The sequence below is a fragment of the Cavia porcellus genome, unplaced genomic scaffold (genome assembly GCF_034190915.1).
Source record: "Cavia porcellus strain 051 isolate PalLab524CR breed Dunkin Hartley unplaced genomic scaffold, mCavPor4.1 scaffold_16, whole genome shotgun sequence".
Lineage (NCBI taxonomy): Eukaryota > Metazoa > Chordata > Mammalia > Rodentia > Caviidae > Cavia > Cavia porcellus.
In genome coordinates, this window is record NW_026947499.1 from 20,172,565 (window position 1) to 20,192,227 (window position 19,663).

Here is a 19,663-nt window from a genome sequence, read left to right on the forward strand (position 1 = left end):
CAGATGTGTCCATTATAGGTGTTTCATTCTTAAGTAGTGTGGAGAATGTGGTATTATTTCATGCTTTTCAGTTTGTGTGAAATGGTTCATCATACATTAATGAAAAAGTGGTGGGGAGCACGGACCTTACCATTAGACAGATCTGGGTTTTAAATTCACTCTCTGCCACTTACTTCCTGTGTGACGTGGGGCAAGGATTTAATCTCTCTGAGCTTATTAATCACCTGTGAGTTCTAATATTCCTTTCCCAAATCCCAACCTGAGTGAGACCAAACTGGCCCCCACAGCCTGACCAGAAATAATCAGAGCTCTCTGACAACCCCAGGTGGACTTTGTCCTCACAGGAACAGGCTGACTCCTGAGGCAGGGGCCCCAGAAGCCAGGGTTAGGGCAGAGAGCACCCCTAGCCCTCCCCTCCATTCCTCACAGGTTTCTGTAAGGGGAGGAAGGTGAAGGCTGGCTCAGGAGAAGGCAGTGTAGCCCCAGGCCAGATCTGTTTCCAGATACATCGGTGCCCCCTCAGCGGAAGGGTGAGCAGGGCTTGGGAGACACAGTTCTGAGAGGTCAATTTATAGGGAGCTCGTCCTCTCAGGATGTCAGCAAGGAAGCATGTGAGGGATGAGCCGGGTCTTCTCGGCTGGGGCTGGAGGGGACGGGACAGCCCCCATCATTGCCTGTGGGGCAGAGGCTCGCAGGAACAGAGGAGGTATCTGCATGGGTATTTGGATTCTGGTGCAACCCAGTCCTGTCCCAGGAGGACAGGAGGCCCTAGGACAGGGCATGTTTCTCCTGTCTGTCACACACACACACACACACACACACACACACACACACACACACACGCATGCATGCACACACACAACACCCAAGCTCACTCACATGTAATCAACACACTGGAGAAAGGAAAGAAATTCAGATGCTATTCTCATTGGAAAAACTTAAAACACAAAGTGGCTCATTTTTATTTCATCTCAGAAAACAAAACAAAACAAAACAAGCAGCCCCTTTAGAAGAACAGGCAGTTGGACAGGGGCTCTACTGGGCAGCTCTGAGCTATCCAGGCACAGGTCCATGGCCTGCTAGCCGCGACCTCACCCTGAGGCCTACCCCACATCCTGGCCCTGTTCCCGTTACAACTCCCTGTCATCCAGCCCAGATTTGTTGCCCCAAGAGATGGCCCTGGGACTAAGTGCATGGTAGCTCATGGCAGGTGGAGAGGGCTGCCTGAGACTTCCTGGGCGGACTCCTGGTGCCAGGTTAGCAGCAGGACTGACAACAGACCCAGCAGACAGGCAGGGGAGGATAATAAAATAAAAAGGATTTCCTCACACATATCTTCTCCTGGAAAAAAAATACTCAAATGCCATCCCTGGCCTGCAGCTCCCTGAGCCCTAGAAGGCTTGAGAGGGCAGTGTGTGCGGCAGGAGGTGTGGGCAGCCACTGCCCAGCCCGAGGCCAGCCCAGTCTGCTAAGCCACAGCTGCCCTGTAGACAAGGTGGGGCTTTTAGATGCTTCTGGAGGGGGGGACTGGGCCCTGATCAGCCAAGACGCTGCTGGGCTGTAGCCCTGGCCTAGCTGCAGGGCCTCAGAGCACAAACATCTGCTTCCGGAGACCCCAGATGTTTTTGCTGGGCCTCATGCTGCTCCAGCTTGGGGCTCCCTCATCTCAGTCCAGAGTGGGGACCAGATGCCCTGTGGGTCTCTTTTCTCCCAACATGACCAGTCCAACAAACCAGAAAGACAGAATTTCCTTCCTTTGGGAAGGGGCAAACTCTGTGGGCCATCAGGACACTCCTGCTCCACCGTGGGCCGGGGGGTCCTCCAGACTGGGGGACTCTGGACATGTTCCCTTGTGCTCATGGCTGAGGAGCTCCACGTCTGAGAGGCTGGCATCTCCGTGGGACCTTTGGGCGCTCCTTCCACTCACCAGCCCCAGGACATAGCCATTGGGCCGCTGCTCAGGACGGGGAGCGCTGCCGTTGGCCCATACCCCTGGGGGGTGGCCATTGAGCCGGAGGCTGACCTGCTCTCCCTCAGGGCTGTGAGCCGCCGAGGCCCTGGCACTGGTGCCTCCTGCCTTGAAGAGTTCCCTTCTCCTCAGGATGTGGCTGCGGATGATCTTGCGGAAGGTCTGGCGGAACTCACGGATGCGATAGGCATAGATGAGGGGGTTGACCACGGAATTGCCATGGGAGAGGATGATGGTCAGGTACATGAGCCAAGGTGGGGCATGGCCACACTCGGGGCAGAAGAAGGTGAAGCAGTTGATGATATGCAGGGGCAGCCAGCAGAGTGCGAAGAGCCCCACAATGATGGCCAGTGACTTGGCGGCATGGACCTCCTTCTGCAGTGTGGACCGAGTCCGTTCCCCCGGCAGAGGCTGGCTTTCCATTTGTTTCAGCTGTCGCCGGGCTGCCAGGAAGATCCTCAGGTAGATGCCCAGCATGAGCAGCAAGGGCACCAGCACAAAAGCGAAGAAGTTGTAGTATACCATGTAGTTCATGGGCACCACATCTTCGAAGAGACAGGTCACCTGGCCCTCGTCGCAGCTCTCTGAGTGGTTCTTGTCCCCCTTTGGCTGACTGCAGTTGTTCCAGCCTAGCATGGGCGTCAGGCCGATGGCAAATGACAGCACCCAGCAGATTGCAATGATGCCCTTGGCCCTCGTGCAGGTCACCAAGCCATTGTACCTGGGGACAGGAGACCAGTATCAGAGGCCTGAGAAACCAGGGCTAGTCAGAGCAGAATCAAGAAACCCAGAGCTGCTGGGAGAGGTGGAACCTTCCACTGTGGAAAGCTGATACAGGAGGATCACAAAGTCAAGCCCAACCTGGGCAACTTGGCAAGGCCCAATCTCAAAAAATATTCTTTAAAAAAATGTTAAGGGGTTAAGGATTTACTTCAGTGTGAAGACCCTGTGTTCAATTCCCGGTACTGGAAAGAAACACAGAAAAACGAAAAAATACAATGGAAAAGAAAAGAAAAAGAAAAAGAAATAAGGGAAGGAAAGGAGAGAGGGAAAGAAGGAAGGAGGCAGGTGAGAAGGAAGAGAAAGAAAAAGAAAGACCAGAGCTGCACCCCACTTGGTCCTCCATTCATTGGCTATAAAGTCTTAAAACAGTCGCTTCCTGTGTCCAGGCCTTGACATCCTCTTCTGTTAAGTGGGTCTTGCCTTTCCCACAGGCTGCTGGGAGGAAACAGGAAGACAGGCGCCCCTGAAGGAAACCACTGTACCAGGGTTCGGATGACTGTTAGTCTTAGGGATAGTCCTGAGCCTTAATTTGAATTTGGATTGAGGGAAATGATAAGTGATTTGGAGGAGGGAGGAGAAGAACCACTTCGTAATGGGTGATCTTGATTGAGAGGACAGCATATTTCCCTTCAGAGCAGGGACAGGGCCACAGCAGGGCACACACCTTAGCTGGGGCAGAACCAGCCAGCTCAGACCTGTGACGATCTGGGCCTTTTCTTCTCCGTGCCTTTTCCTCCCCATTTGACAGAGGTGCCCAGAGACCCCCTGGTAGACGCTGCCGGGGTAAAGAAGAGTGGAGGTCCCACGTCAAATGAGATGCCAGCTCCCTTGCAAACCCACCCACAGTGTTCTAGAAAGAAATGAGATAGTTATGTCTTGACATTTATATGTCAACTTAATATTCAAGAGGAGGGCTGGGCATACAGCTCAGTGGCACAGCTCCTGCCTGGCAAGTGCAAGGTCATGGGTTTGATTTCCGGTACCAAAAAAAAAGGAAAAAAATTATGATCTTAATATTCAAGAGGAAACACCTGGATGACACACTGGGGTCTGAATCTGTCTAAACACACTCAGTATTCCTGGGCCAGATGACAATCCAAGCCTACTGATTCCCAGGCTCAGACATGGGGTGTGGCTTGGTCCACTGGCCAGAAAGCATAATGATGTCCTATGGAAAAGGTGGCATTGCTTTTGTGACAGAATGGGCTCTCAAAAAATAAAGCCTTGCCAGACAGGGTGACACATGCCTGTAATCCCAGCACTTAGGAGGCTGAGGCAGAGGATCACTGTATTGCAAGTTTGAGACCAGCCTGGGTAACATAGTTTAAGACCAGTCTGAACTACCTAGCAACACCTTGTCTCTAAAAAAACAAACAAAAAAGGGAATGTTTCCAAGAAAGGCAACTTCCGAAGGATGACTTTCTGTTTAAATTTTGGTTCTCCCCTCTGCCCGGCAGGAATTACCCATTTGTCCTTCAAGTTCAAGGCAGATACCTTCCCAGCAAAGTTTCCAGCCTCCTGCTGAGAGCCCTGGGGAAGGGACATTCATCTCTGATTGCCAGCTTGAGACAGGGACATGCAATAGGTATTAAGAATAGTGAAATCTACTTAATTCCAGCACTAAAAACATCCACAGACAGAGATAACCCATGGGGCAAACACATATACATCCCTGTGGATGATCAATATTTTAGGCAGGCTGATGGGTGTTTATCTTGTCTTTGCTGCCATTCAAAATATGAGCCTAGAGTTAGAGGAGATTCCTGGCACACAAGAAGTCCTGGGTTCCATCCCCAACATCACACACACAGAGAGAGAGAGACAGAGAGACAGAGAGACAGAGAGAGACAGAGAGCACTCCAGCATCACCAGATATCAAGGGGGACTAGAAAGCTGATTTTCTGGCTAACTTTCTAAAAGTTTATTTTGTCAATCTATTCAAATGAACAAATGTCCCAGTGGCTTCTGACCTCTTATCTGCTCCAATCCCCTTATCTTACAGGTGAGTAAACTGAAGCCCAAGTTGAGGAATGAACTTGCTAGAACATTTAGGGGCCCAGACAGAACTCAGGCTAAGGCAAATCTTTCAGTTCTGATTCTCTCATTCCTTTCTTTCTTTCATTTTTTTTTTTCCAGTGCTGGGGCTCAAATCCTAAGCCTTGCCAGGCAAGGGCTACACCCACCAAGCTACATCCTTAAGTGTTATCAATTTGGAAACCAAGCAGGTCAGTTCTCAGGAGTTCCATACGTCCACTCGGCCAGGGTTTGGTTACCTCAACAGGGCCTCTGCAGGAGAAGTCATGGACTTGCCTGTTTCTGCCAGCAAGAGACCCAGCACTGCCCTGTCTCCTGTTTTAGAGACTTAAACGTAAAGTCACAGACTTCCCCGCCCTTTGTCTAACACTAACATAACATTCACTCTGTACACGGCACTGTTCTTAGTACCCTACCATCTACTTTATATAAGCCCCACTGCACAGGAGCCTCCGTTACTGTTGGCATCTTTCCTGGGCAAAGCATATCTCTATCTTGTTCTAGTCCTGGCATATTCCTGTAAATATGGAACTTAGGTCAGTTCGTCTCGCTGACCCTCAGTCTCTTCGTTTGTAAAATGGAACTAAGCATCCTGGACCTGTGAGTTCTGCTCCACGAGGCAGAATGCTGAAATTCTGTGGAATTCGCTGACTTGGGGTGAGTGAGAATTCCAGCTGAGGTGTTCATAGGAGAAATGGACTGCTGATCAGTGATAGCTTCCCGCTTGAGTTGACCCAGCTGACCCAGTGGATGGTGCGGGGTCCCCGGACCCTGTGGAGAACACGCTGTTCTCCCGCAGCACATCCTTCTCGCCTGCACTTCCAGGCAGTTATGCAGGGGGGGCTCCTGGAGAAGAGAGGGTGCTTAATAGGTGATCAATGAACTCAGGAGCTGGGGGAGTCACCAGGCCTGGGCCTGGGCCTGGAAGGTTCTGTGGAGAACATAGCATGGAAATCCCTGGTCTGTCCCGTTGTCTACTCTTATAGACAAGGGACTCCCGGAGGGGAAGTTTTTCGCTACATTCTCAGAAGAAAGCCGATTTTGGAGACAGAAACAAAATATACAATAAGTAGCACTTGGGCACAGGCTAAGAAAGTCCAGGGCAGGTTCCCCCACTGCCTTCTGGAAAGGGCACTGCAGGGAGGAGGGAGCCCAGGGACAACTTCTCACTATATGTCTTTGGGGTTTTTCCTAAAGTTTGAGCACATGCAAATAATAGATATCAAATAGGGCTGCGAGTGAACTAGAGCGCTTGTCTAACCTGCAAGGTCAGCAAGCAGGCAAACGCCAGGACACTGAAATAGATCAATTTTGTTATTCAAAACAAAGCCCTTTAAGCTGAGAGTCTCGCAACGAGGCGTTCAGGGGCCTGCACGAGCATCAAGGCCCAAAGTAAATCACAGCCAGACCATGGCATGGCCCAGCCATGTCCCCTGGGCTATGTCTGTGAATAACAAGGTTACACGCAGCCTTCTGACCCTCAGATATAGACATCCTTGCTGCAAGGGCCGCCGAAGCCACCCAGCACGACATTTGGCCATTCCAGGGAGCCTGGGAGTGTCAGAGGACGTGAGAGCCAGAGCAGCTGCCAGCCCATTTCAGGGTGCCATCTGCATTCCAGTGTCCCCCAAGCTGCATGCTGCCCTTCCCTGAGGACCCCAGTCACCCACATGGGGGCCTCACTCTACAGTCCAAACATAACCCCAGTCCACACGGGGGTTATGAGTATTTGCATCACTGAGGAGAAAGAGGCTTTCCTCAGTTATCCCAAGGGGTCAGTGATCCTGGAACTGAAGAGCCTCGGATGATGGGGAAACCCAGACTCCTTCCCCAGACAGGGACAGGCCTGAGTCAGCCTCACACACTCCCTGCCCACACGGCTCCTCTCCTCTGTCTCTCAACCATCAGGTCATCCTGCCCAACCCACAGGCCACATGTGAATCCCTCCTCAGGGCCTCTCCCCAAGCTTTGCCCTCCTCCTGACACACCTGCCCCCGCACACGTGGCCTCGAGAGTTCACACATCCTGTAACACTTCCTCCATGGGGCCTGCCCTCCCAGTCCTGCCTCTTTTATTTTATTGATTTATTTGTTTTTATATACTGGGAATGGAACCCAGGGCCTTGCAACTCAAGGCAAGTACTGAGCTATGACCTCAGGCCACTTGGAAACTCTGGTCATAAGGAGGCATTTTTTCTGTTTTTATAGTGCTGAGGCTTGAACTCACGGCTTTACCTCTGCCAAGCATCTTGCATTGCCACTGGGCTGCCTCCCTAACCTTTCTCTTTAAGAAGCCAGAGTGAGTCCCTATGATAGGACTTCCTCAGCAATGCCACCACCTAGCATTTGGGCTTGTTCCTCAGGACTCAGAGAACCCGCCAGGGGCCAGCAGGAGAGACAGGAGAGAGTGGCGAGAGGTCCCTATAAAGGGAAGGCCACATCCCCCACCCAGAGTTTTTGTCAGGACATTAACAGTTGCACATCTTTCTCTGACCTGGCTTCTTTCTCACCCACCAGGCCCTGCCCTAACCTAACATGCGATCCCTTTGTTTAGGAGAAAGGAAATAGCTTGTTTTGAAGCTGATTTTGTTTTTCCTTTTTTGAGACAGGCTTTCACCATGTAGTTCAGGCTGGTCTTGAACTCTGTGTAGCCCAGGCTGGCCTCAGATTCATGGCAATCCCCAGTCCTCAGCCCCTCGAGTGCTGGGACTACAGGCCTACACTACCACAACCAACCTTGAAGTTGAATTCTAAAGAAAAAAAATAAGTTACGAATGCGCTAGGCCTTCGGAGACTAGGCCTCAGAGTAGCCCTGTGGACCTTCTTTAGTGGAAGAGCAGATCCTGGGGCTGGGCAGGAGCTGAATTCCCAGTTGTGCTGGGGACAAAGGAAGAAGGGGGACTCCAAACCAGGCAGCATCTCCAGTGGGGAGCCATGAATGCCTGGCTCTCATTGGCCTCCATTCAGTTCTCTGAAGGCTCAGCTTGGGCTCAGGAGCCTCCATACAGATGCCTCTCCATGCCCAGTAGCCAGGCGCTCCTAGGATTCAGAAACTGAAGGAACCTGAGGGCCTGGGAACAGTGCAAAGGGCTCTAGAGTCCACCCATGTCAGAAGAGGGATGTGTGTCCTTCCCTGACTCTGGCCTCCTCATGAGTAACGTGAGGGTCGTAGCACCCACACCAGCCTCAATGCTGGGCGGAAAGGATTAAGAGAGATGCAGGACTGAAATCCTTAGGCGACTGTAACACCTTCTGCCTGGAGGGCAGGAGGAGCATCAAAGCATCCCCACCGAGGAGACCAGCCTGAGCCTTCCAAAGCCCAACCCAGCAGAGCTCAAATGGCCCAAGGTCCAGGTGAAACCTGGCCAGCTTTGTGAGGTCCTGATAGCCTGGAATACAGACTGGATTTGGGGCAGAGCCGTGGCTCCAAATCTTCAGCAACTAAAGAAAGAGCAGAAAGCCAGATGTGGTGGTGCACACCTGTAGCACTTTGGGTGGCCAAGGCAGGAGGATCTTTGTGAGTTCAAGCTCAGCCTGGGCAACTTAGGGACTTAGTGTGGCCATCTCAAAAGGGGGAGTACGGTGGGGAATGTAGCCCAGAGGGAGCCCCTGGTCTAATCCCCAGTACTTAAAAAGAAAAAAAAAGCTGAACCCCCACTTGCCTAGTCTCATCACTCCCATCCCCTCCATAGACCCTCAAAACCTCTGTATTCCCAGAGACAGAAGGACTTATCCCCTGCTCTGGATGGGGAAATGGGCTCCAGGAAGGGCAGCTGACTTCCCACAGCCACACAGCGTATTCTGTTGATTCTCAGAAAACAGATGAGGAAGGAGAGAGAGAGACCTGTGGGAAAAACAGAGCTGAGGTCTTTAATTTGAGAGCAGCTGCCCTGACCTGGCCCCTGAATGTTGTTGCCCTTTGAATCGGAGAAGAAAGTGAAAGTTAGACTGCTGATTTCCCTCAGGCCTGGCCTCTGGCCCAGCTGGTATCTACAGACCACCACCCCTTCCCTGTGCCTCCGTGCCCTCAGCTGTCACTGGATGAACGGGGATTCCATGGCACACATGGGAGCAAGAAGATGGGGTCTGTGAGGTCCCAGGCCATCTCCAACACTGTGCCCTAAGTCAGACAACTCCAATTCAGCCCCTTCTAGGACCGGCCAGAGTCCTTTTTTCAAGGACCAGGTTCTGCCTCTTCCGAGCAGCCTGATGCAGGTGCCCGCGTCCCTCTGAGGGCTCAGGCGATGGCCAAGCCTACCGAGTGCAGCTTCTGAGGGGCTGGGCTGCCTATGATCTCCCTAGAGTGCCATCAGAGGGGGGGCAGCTGGGTTTTATCTCAGGTCTCGTCCCAGCTCTGCCATCAACTCCTTGTGTGGCCCTGAGAGAGCTGGTTGCATCCTCGGAGCCTCATTTTTCCATTCAGAAGATGAGAGGAAGGAAGTGACCTCTGAAGCCTCGGGTTTGACACTCTGAATTTCCATTTGCTCACTGAACTTGGTCCTCCTCCCTCCCGGGGCGCACTCAGTCCACAGCGGGGATGCTGGGGCTTCCTCCTTAGGGGGGCACCTCCTCTATTTGGGAGAATTCAACATGGGGACTGCACCCTTTTTCGGGCCTGTAGCCACTGTGGCTGTGGGACCCAGCTCTGTGGAGGAGATCGAGGAGGTGGAACAAGAAGCTCCAGGGCCCCCAAGGGGAGGGATACACTTTCTAGCTCATCTATGGCCTGGGTAGGTGGAGGCCACACCAAGGAAACTCAGCCTCCTGGAATGTCTTCATTTACACAATTCTTGGCTGAAGTCACTTACAAAAGATGCACTGTAAAATCCCCCTCTCACAACCAGCCCAGCACCGGCTGAGTCTTTGGTGCCCTGAGAAGCAACATAATTTGCATGTGAGTCCAAGTGACTCACTGTGGCGTTTGGCCAAGTCACTTCCCCTCTCAGAGTCATTCTCCTAACGTTCATGCTGAGGCCAGCTCAGAGAAGCAGGAGAAAGGGAGGCAGGAGATGGGCTCCTAGCTGAGGTCCCTGGTTCCCTGTTCCCACCCCACTAGCACCTCATTGATAATTTTGCTCTGATGGGTAAAGAACAGCCCAGGTGCACCCACCCCAAGCAGCCTGGGGGAAGTCGGGAGGCCAGGCACTCAGGGCCTGTGGGGTCAGCCAGACACACACGACGGCTGCCCACCTGCCAGCCCTGGGAAGCCCTAGCCTGAGGTCCAGGGCCCCATCCTCAGCCCCACGTGTTGACACCACAGACCAGACTGCGGTCCCCGCAGGCCTCTGCCCAAGCGTAAGCCCCAGCCCCTGGCTCACCGCAGGGGGATCCGGATGGCGATGTAGCGGTCAATGGCGATGGCCAGGAGGCTGAAGATGGAACTCTGTGTGAGGACCAGGACGAAGCAGGCGAAGAAGAGGCAGCCATGGCAGGCGGCACAGAAGCCGGTACTGATGGTGATAGCGAAGGGGATGGCGAGCACACCCACTGCGATGTCGGCCGCCGCCAGCGACACCACGAAGTAGTTGGTGACGTTCTGCAGGTTGCTGTTGATCCACACGGCCCAGCACACCAGCACGTTGCCCAGAATGGCCAGCACGGCAATGACCAGCTCCACTGTGATGTACACCGAGGAGCTCATGGCAGGGGCGGCCGCAGACGGGCAGGCTCAGTGGGGGCGAGGGCTGGGCCAGCTCACGGTCCATAGCTGCAGCCCAGCCTTCCCCGCCCCGAGGCAGAGGGGCCCAGGCCCAGAGCCCCTTCCTCACAGGAGCCAGGGGCGTCCCTGTGGGGGCTCTCCAAAGGCTTCCTCACAGGCGAGTCTGCTGAAACCAGGCTCTCTCCAGGGTTTCCTGTGTCTATGTCATGGCTCAGCTCGGCTTCAGGGTTCTCAGGGCACCTGGAAAAGGAGAGCTCTCGTGAGCAGCTGGAATTATTCTGGTCCTAAAGCCCTACTCCTTCAGAGCCTATGCCTCCTGTAGGCCAGAGTCCATCCTGAGGGGGACCCCTGCCTCCCCCATTGCCGGCCTGGTCTGCTACAGTCACGGTCAGAAGGCAGGGGAGTTGGCATTTTGCTCCTACTGTGGAGGAGGACACAGGCCCAGAGAGGCCACTAGGCAAGCTGCTTCCCTTGGTCCCATGGAGTCCCTGTGAAGACCCTCATGCAAACCCGCCCAGGAAAGGAGCCCTTCTCTCAGGGTCATGCAGCGTACGTGCAGGAGGGACTGCAGATAGGGCCGTGGCTGCACTCCTCCTGGGACTCTGGCTCACCCCTCTGCACTAGACAAGGCTCCCGCATTTCACCCACAGCAGGTCTTGAGGTTACAGCCCTCCCAGCCTGCACTTGGGGCAGTTTTTTTTTCTTTCTTTCTTCTTTCCCCCGTAGAAAAATCAAGAATCTGTCAATGTTAAGCCCCTCATGTTAGCCCACCAGGGTCAGCATCTCAAGCCTTCTGTGGCAGCCTAGCCAATCTCCTGCCCTGGTTGCCAGCGCCATGAGCCCTCTTCCCTCCCAGAAAGTCCCTTCCCTAAAGAGTTCTTCCAATCCCACTAATTTTTCTCTTACTAGGCTAGCTTTTCAGTCCACCTCCACCTGTTCCATCCCCAGCAAACTCTCTGGGGAATTACCAGCCGTCCCAGTTAGGGAAGGGCCAGCCACACCTGGAGCTCAGGTGGCTAGAGGGATTTGGGGAGCAATCTGGTCCTGTCCTCCATTCCTGGCAGGTAAACCACTCACCCTCACAGGCAGCAGAGCAGGCACAAACCTGAGCGTGCTGCCTCCTGGTGCTCCAGCTGCACGTCTGGGAAGGGGAGGCACTGTAGCTGCTTCCCTCTCTGAGGGAGCTGCCACCCTCTCTCCTCCTACGCCCCTCCCCCAGCTGCTCCTCTGCCTTAATGACACAGGGAAGGAATGACTGAAGTCAGAAAAGCAGGTGCCCAGCCAGGACCTGCTGGGGACTGTAGGCAAGAATGGTTTCCCCTTCTGGGTCCCCGTTTCCCCATTTATGCTGTGAGGCATTTGGACCCCACTTGACCTATGGGGGCATTTTAGCTCTCATCCATGAGTCTATAAGAAGTGAATAACTGGGGCTGGGGGTTTAGCTCAGCGGCATAAGTGCCTGCCTTGAAAGCAGGCAGTCATGAGTTCAATCCCCGGTACCGATAAAAAGGAAAAAGACAAAAAAAAAAAAAAAAAAGACGTGAATAACAAATCTGTAAAGGATCTCCCGGAATTAAATGTCATAAAAAGAGGAATAGACACCAAGGAAAGTCTTGGTTTTTCCAGCAGGCCCAAGCTCAGCCCAAATGCTAGTTGTTTTTCCCTGAGCTTGTGAAACCATCCTTACCCACTAAAGGGCCTCTCCATGAGAGCTAAGAGGACCCTAAACTCTCATGGGGCACCAGGAGTACATTAGCGGCAGCCACTGCCTACCCGGAGACAAAGGGCTACAGGGTCGCATCCTCTCTGTCTTCTCTGGGATGTGAGGGGCTGAATGGGACTATGGACCCTGGTAGAAGGTCACCCCGGGTCTCTGGCCTCTTTGAAGGGCCGAGGTCCCCCATTATACACTCACTCCAAATTGGCCAGGAGCTAACAGAGGGCTGAATTAAACCCCGAGTTCCTTCTGCCTGCAGTGCTGTCACCGCCTCAGGCTGGAGCCACATCTCTGGATGGGGGCTCCAGCCCCCAAGAGACCTTTTTACCCCACTAGGAGGCTTGAAGTGAATTATCGGGCACAGAAGGACCAAGGAGGAGGAAAGAGGGGAGGCCAAAGCACAGTAGAAACTGGAGTCACCTGCAGCAGTTGGAGAGGGCCGAATGTTATTGAGTCCTGGCTCTGCACAGGGCATTTGCCAACAGCTGCTTACAAAGTGTGTCCCTGGCAGCCAGAACAGACTGAGTCTCTGGGCCTCACTCCCAGCCACATGTCCTTCTGTCCTCGGGGCCTGTGGTCCAGAGCAGCATTCGACAGGGGTCTATCCGACCTAGGCTCAATAGGTACTGGTGGAGCTGGGGCTCACCTTGGACCTGTTTCCCACCCAGGTCCTGGCCTATGGCTCAGCGCCGATTCCCACACTCGCAGCCGTAGCAACAGGCCACTGTCCATTTAGGCCCAATGAGTCCCTGAGGAATTACTGCTCTTCAGGGATCCTGCCTCCCACCACTGCTGCCTGCTGGGGGAAGAAGACAACCATCTCGTGTCAGGCCTTCTCTAGGGGAATCTGCATCAAAGACACCACAGCCAATCTGACCACCCAGGCTACAAAGCTGGCATGGCGGACAACAACGGACAAGGCATGGACACTTCCCCTAGGCCAGACAGCGCGCCCCAGCCCCACCACCCAAGTCCCTGGTGCCAGGTCACACCACCAGTGCCTGCCCCACAGACTGCATGGACTCCAGAGCAGCTAGGATGCCCAGCTTAGAAGGGGCCTTGGTGGGGCCTCACCCAGCCTTTGTTTGGTGAGACACTCTTGGATACCTGCCTGAGAATGTCTACCACCTTCCGTGTTAGATCCCGTGCAAAGAGCACAGGCTACTGATACCTTTAACTCCACTGAAACCACATTCTCCTTGTCCCGAGTCTCACTGGGTGATCTTGACCCTCCTTCCCAGGCCAGCTTTGCATGGGACTAAAAACACACATCTGTCTCCTGCCAGCAGAGCCCGCCCAACCCTTCTTCCCACATGGCCTGCTCCCCCTCTGCCCCTTCCCTCGACATTCCTGCAGGACCTCCTGGCTGCTGCAAGCACATCATGGGGGAGCTCCTTTGCTCCCCCAGGCCACCTTGGCATCTTCTGATCCGGAATCCACTGTCAGCTGCGCCTTCCCCAGCCAGGAGCCCAGCAGATCGCTGGTGCCAGAGGCAGGACAAAGAAAGTCAGAGTGGGGAGTTGGGAGAACTGTGTGCTCCTGGAGATCTATGGGGGTTACCCTGCTGTAGTCTGCCAAATAAGCCCAGGGTTGGCTGGGGGCACCTTGAATTATAATCTTTTCCTGGGTATAAGTGCTCCCACTAGGTCCAATTTCAGACTAGTGCCTCACCAACCAGAACTGGGGAATGATATGGCTGGCTAGCCGGTGCCAGCCACCACTGAGCTACCAAATCTTATGCTCTCTTGGAGGCCACCTGTCTGAATGCCGGACACTACACTGGTTCCTCTTAGAGAACCCCTGCAGCCTGTCTAGGAGCTCAGGACATGACAGATATCTATGTTCTCGCTGGCCCCATGAATCCTATTTTATAGGCAAGGAATCTAAGGCCTCAAAAGGCAAAATGACCTCTCCTCCTTACCAGGAACATTAAAGGGTGGTGGAAAATGCCGGGGTGCACAGCCATAGGGGACTTCCGGGGCCTCCTCCTAGCTTTCCTCCTTTTGGAAGCCTTCCAGAGCCACAGGAAGGTTGGCAGGAGAAGTAGGGGGTCAGGGTCAGGATCTGGCAATTTCCTATTCTTCTAGCTTGGCTCTGCCTATCTAATTAATCCTGGAGTCATCTGTTGCTAGCCAGGAGGGAAAATTAAATATTAATAATGTTGTATTTTCTCGTGATTTCTTGTTGGGATGGGACTGTCCCATGTAAAATACAGACACAGGCTGTGGAACACACATGGTAAGCCTTGGAAAAGCAGCCCCATAGGACTCCCAGCATTTGGACTCAAAATTTCCACCTCTTCCAGCCTTCCTGCCCACCTCACCTGGTCTGGTAAGTTTAATTCAAACACCTTTTAATAAAGCCTATGCATCCGGCTCACCTCTCCCAGCTCTTTGTACCTCAGACTAGCAAGGCTCTCTGTACACATGCCCAGATGGTGGTGATACCCCCTAGAGCCTGCTGGCCAGAGGTGTGCCCGGTGTACCTGCTCTTGGATATAGCCAAGGTCGAGGAGTGGAGCATAGCCCAGAGCCTCTGCCTACTGCAGCCACCCTGGGCTCCAGAATCCCAGCCTTAGAGTCCTCTCACCTGTTACCTAATCACCTGGAATGCCAGGGGACATCCCAAGTGCTGGACCACAGGACCCTCTGTGCCACCTGCTGCTATCCCTTTGGGTCCTGAGCCTACAGCCACGAGCCCTGAAGGCAGAAAGAGTCCGGGAAACTCCTGAGTGGTGGCTGCTGCTATGGGGATGTGGGTATCTTCAGGCCACTCCCTGAACCCATGATTTCAGCTCCCACTTCCGATGAGCTGGAAATCCCAACTTCAAAACAAATCCTCAAATAAGACTAAGGAAGATAAGCAGCAGTACCAAAACCAGGGAGACTGGTTCACTGAGGAACACGAGAAGGCCATGGAGTAACAAAATACTGATTTTTAAAGACATCGTGGATCCTTAAGGTAATGAAGAAATACCATCTATGAACAAGAATAAGAATTCAGAACCTCACTGGGAGGAACAAAAGCGGGTAAAGATGAATAGGAAATAAACTTCTGGGTATGAAAAACCCAAGACTGAAATAAAGAACATAGCAGATGTGGTAGGCTTCAGGCAGCTGAAGGGAGACCTGGGGGCATGAAAGGGGACCGAGGATTCTCTCAGAGACTTCCTGGAGACAGTCACTGTGGAAAAGCAGACCACATGGAAGGGAGGTTAAAAAACACTAACATGTCTCTCAGGAGCTCTGTAAAAGCACGAACGGGCACCGAGCAAAGAATAATATCAGATGGGCAGGGTAGCACCTGCCCCCAAACCACAAGCAGTGACTGGGCACCAGCCTCCCGGAACCACCAGGCCCCAGCACCCACAGAGCCCCGCCTGCCAGCATCCGTCAGCTCACAACAGGTGCCTTCCTGGAGCTCAGCGACCACTGAGCTTCAGCCCCTTGCCCTCCCCGTCACCCTGGGCTCACAGACCCGCTTCCGATGCCTGGTGCTGGCTACTGCCCAGGTACTCAGGAAGGCGCCCTGTGTGCCCCTCCTCCACCGCCTTCGGGTATGTGGCTGCTGCTTTCTGCCCCTGGGGACAGGATGTGGGCAGAAACGGAGAACCAACTCCCTGCAGCTGGAGGCTGAGGTACTGGGCCTGCCTCAAAGCAGCCTCCATACCACCAGCCACTGGCCAGCCCTGGGGTGCCCCCAGGGCTACCAGGCTTGTCACAGCACCCTTCTCCAACAGCCCCTGCCATCCTCGTATGTCTGGTCAGACGCCAGAGAGGGTGTAGGTCCCCAGTCCTCCTCATCAGAGGTGGCCACTCAGCCCATCACCAGCTGCTTCTCTAGACAAACTTCCTTCAAGGGTGCCCCGCTTTACAGAGGTGCTGGGAGCCACCCTGAGGTGAAGGTAGCTGGGATAGGATCATCATCCAACTCCCTCAGGTCCGCACACAAGGCTTCCCCTCTGCTGTGGCTCCTCACGTGTGGACGGCCTGTGGTGAGACAGCGTCACATGAAAGACCCAGCACCTGCACCTCCCCCAGATGGTGGCTGATAGGTATTGTTACGCTGCCTGAAGCAGGGCGGGGAGGTCATGAGCATATAGACCCCAGAGGGCCCAGGACAGGACTCTAGCAGGAGGCTGGGCTATTGAAGGGGCATTGCTAAGTACACTGAGGTGGCAGGATGTGGGTCCCTAGGACATAGGTGTGATGATGGAGTCCGAAAGAAAAACACAGGGGGGACTGGACCAACCCCAGCATGACCCATCTTAGCACTGCCTCTGGGCCCTCTGCTCTACCCCAGCCAAGCTCACTGCTTGCAGAGGCCATCATGAGGCAGAAGCAAAGCCCAGGAAAACCCTCTCTCTGGCCTCTCCTCCAGGAGACAGCTGCAGCCAAAGACCCAGGCTACTGGAACAGCAACATCCATATGGGCAGGCGCCATCGAAGGGCAGCACCAGACCCTGTGCAGCAACTTCCAAAACAGGCCTGACCTCCAGGAGTGGATGTGGACCCACAAGGAGGCCTCTCTGAGCTGGACAAAAAGGTGAAAGAAAAGGAATGGGAGCCACTCTACAAGAAAACAGCCTGCGCAAGGCTCAGCTGCATGTCAGAGAAGGCCCAGCACAGTCCTGGAACACTGCAGCAAGTCCTGCCTCCCCAGCATCCCCTCTTCTGTCCTCCCCAGTCCCTGGCAGGATCTCCCGGCTTCCAGGTTGCATGGGGTAGGCTGTCCCTCTCTGCCAGTAAACTGTTCCCTCCCACCAGCCAGGGCCCTGGCTCCTGATGGCAAGGTAACCACTCTCCTGGGATCTCCTCTATGCTTTAAGGTCTGTTCCGTCCCTATCTGAAACATGGACTAGCATCTTGTATTAATACTTGATCCTCTCTATCTTCCTAACCACTCTTTTTCTCCAGTGAGGGCCCAGGGGCCATCCTCTACCCTTTGGTCGTACTCAATATGTCCCAGAGCCATGACTCTTTCCCCCTAGGCTGGGACTCTACTCTTTCACCAAATCAGAACCTGAATGTAGCATTCTCCTCTCCACAGAACCTCCACTGCTGAACAAAAACTTTCTCAGCAGTGTCACCTGTCTGTCTGTCTGTCTGTCTGTCCTTCCTTCTGCACAATCAATCAGTCCCTCTCATGTATGCACAATCCTCAAGGCAAGTTAAAGTTGCACCAGACAAGACAGATCTATCTCACGAGGATGCCAAGATGGCAGTTCCAGTTCATCAGGGCCGAGATGGCTCAGGAGCAAGCAGGTTAGAGAGTAGCAAGAACCACTGTGGGATTTCAGGTTGCTACTGTGAGCTATCAAGGCCCCGAGCTTTGTAGGACACCCTGATGCCACATGCTTGTTCTCAAGCCAGTTCTTGTCCACACATCCCTCTGCTCACCGTGACCCTTTGTGTCATCCTTTGATCCTTCCTTCAGGGTTCTCCAGCTCAAGCACAGCCCCTTGTTCTGCCTTCTGGTCCGCCCCAACATCACCGACCCCCACCTCAGCCCATCTCATTTTCATCTCAGCCCTATACTTTAGGCATTGCTAAGAATACTAGCTTTACTCTACAGATGAGAAAATGAATTCTCTGGGCAGTGACTTGCCAAAGGCTGCCCACTTAGTGGAGGCGGCAAGTCCAGAACCAGATTGAGGCATCAAAATCTTTGATCCATCAGTTGCCCTTGAGACTAGCCATTGCCCTCTTCAGCCTGGCCGGAAGCCTACCTCCTACCAGATACGTGTGGCTGCCCTCAGGTCATGCTCAGGGAAGCCAGTCTAGCCAGAACCCCATCACCCGTAGGAGAAACACTTGGAGGGGCATTGGCCAGGATTTGCCCAAGGGACTCCAGACCCCAAGAAGCTTGGATGATTCCTGAAGGCAAAGGCTGAACTAAGAGGTGTTGACACCACAGCCATGGACAAATGAGGAGCCCCTGGCACCTATCTGCTGAGATTCAAGATTGGGTGGTGGAGCTGCCTCGCAGGAGGACAGAGCCTTCCCAGCCCTAATCAAGGCCCTTGGGGCTAAGGATAAAGCCAGTGACTTTTTCCCTGGCCTACTGTAGCCAAATCCACCATGGTCCCCACGGAGGGGACACCAGGGCAGCACTGGTTGGGCATGGGAGTGGGATAAAGAATCCAAAGGGTGCACAGTCTCCGAGTCTAGGGAGGCTGAGTATCAGAAGCAGAGCATAGGCTGTCCAGTGCCCCAGGCCGGAGGAAGGCAGACTTCTGGGTCAGGACGCAGTCTGTGGTTAGGAAAAGAGACAGCCAAAGGGAGCCAATACTTTTCTCTCACGAACCAGGAGAACACCTGTGCCACACCTCACTCCCCACGGTAGTACTGGGGACAGGAGCCTGGGTAGACACCCGCCACCAGCTGAGAGCACTCAGTCTCCCTCTTCCTTCCATAGCACAGCCCGGAAAGTTAAAAGTCTCAATGTTCGGGACGCAGGATCTCTGCTCTCAAATCCTTGGAGAGCCTTCACTATTCCCGCCATTCCTACCTCCATCCCGGGGCAGCCCATCAGAGGGCCAGAGCCAGTCTGCCGTGCGCACCCGCCACCGCCGACCCCGGCCCTCGGGCGCCCGCGAAGCCCAGGCCACCGTGCCCGCAGGACGCCCGCGCGCGCTGCGTGCCGCGTTCCCGACGCCCGCCCTCGCCGCGCCCCAGCCGGTTCGGATGCTGAGCCTCGGAGGTTCGAGATGTCTCAGCCGGGATAGCGGCGCCCGCCCCGGCCCCTCCGCGCGTGCAAATACTTTTCGGTTCCTAGAGGTGCGACCCGCCTCCTCAGCCGTCCCCCCGCGCCCCCAACCCAGACCCGGGGGAGGGGGACGCCGGGCTCCCGGACGGCCCGACGGCCGGTCCAGACGCCTGCTCTGCACCCCGCCGCTCCGCTGCCGCACCCCGCGCCGCTTTTCCTCCCGCCCGCGCACCTTACGGTCAGTTTGGGGTTGCCCGGAGGACCCCCACACCACCTCCGACCCGGCTTAGGACATGACCGCGCCGAACCACAAGGCATTACCATGGCTGCCACGGGGCAGGGCTCGGACCCCCGAGCCCGCGAACTCGCACTTGGGTCAGCGGGAAGAAAGGCAGGAGCGATGGGGCACCTTCCGCCCAACTCTCCGTCCCGGCAGCTTCCGACGGCACCAGGCGGCCAGGCCGCCCTCCCGGGACCCCTGGCGCCCCAGACCTGGTATCCCGGACCTGGTACCCGGCTGACCTGCTGCTCGCGCGCCAGCTCCCGCTGTCTCCGCGGCCGCCGGGGCTCGGGCTCCAGATGTGTCGCTCCCTGGCGCCCCCTGCAGGAGGCTTCGAGACCCACGTTGCCCCCACTCTGCTCCGTCGCACGGGAAAAACCGAGGCCGGGAGACGGGCGGGGGACCAGAGAGCATGGCCCTCGCAGGCCCGGGCCGCCTCACGTGCCCCACCCCCAACACAGTGTGACTGTCGTGGGCTCCATCCGTCTCAGCTTCCTCCGGCAGCGCCCCCCAC

General features: G+C 54.9%; 1 protein-coding gene across 6 annotated transcripts; it reads right to left on the reverse strand.

The window, feature by feature from the left end:
• Nucleotides 1-922: 922 nt before the first annotated feature.
• Nucleotides 923-19,530, reverse strand: Adora2a (adenosine A2a receptor). 6 transcript variants are annotated; one of them, XM_013141515.2, is made up of 3 exons: nucleotides 19,392-19,530; nucleotides 10,104-10,684; nucleotides 923-2,690 (listed from the first exon to the last, which is right to left on the reverse strand). In XM_013141515.2, exons 2-3 carry the CDS (start codon nucleotides 10,424-10,426, stop codon nucleotides 1,784-1,786), a joined length of 1,230 nt encoding a protein of 409 aa, XP_012996969.1. In that variant the 5' UTR covers nucleotides 10,427-10,684; nucleotides 19,392-19,530; the 3' UTR covers nucleotides 923-1,783.
• Between the last annotated feature and the right edge of the window lie 133 nt (nucleotides 19,531-19,663).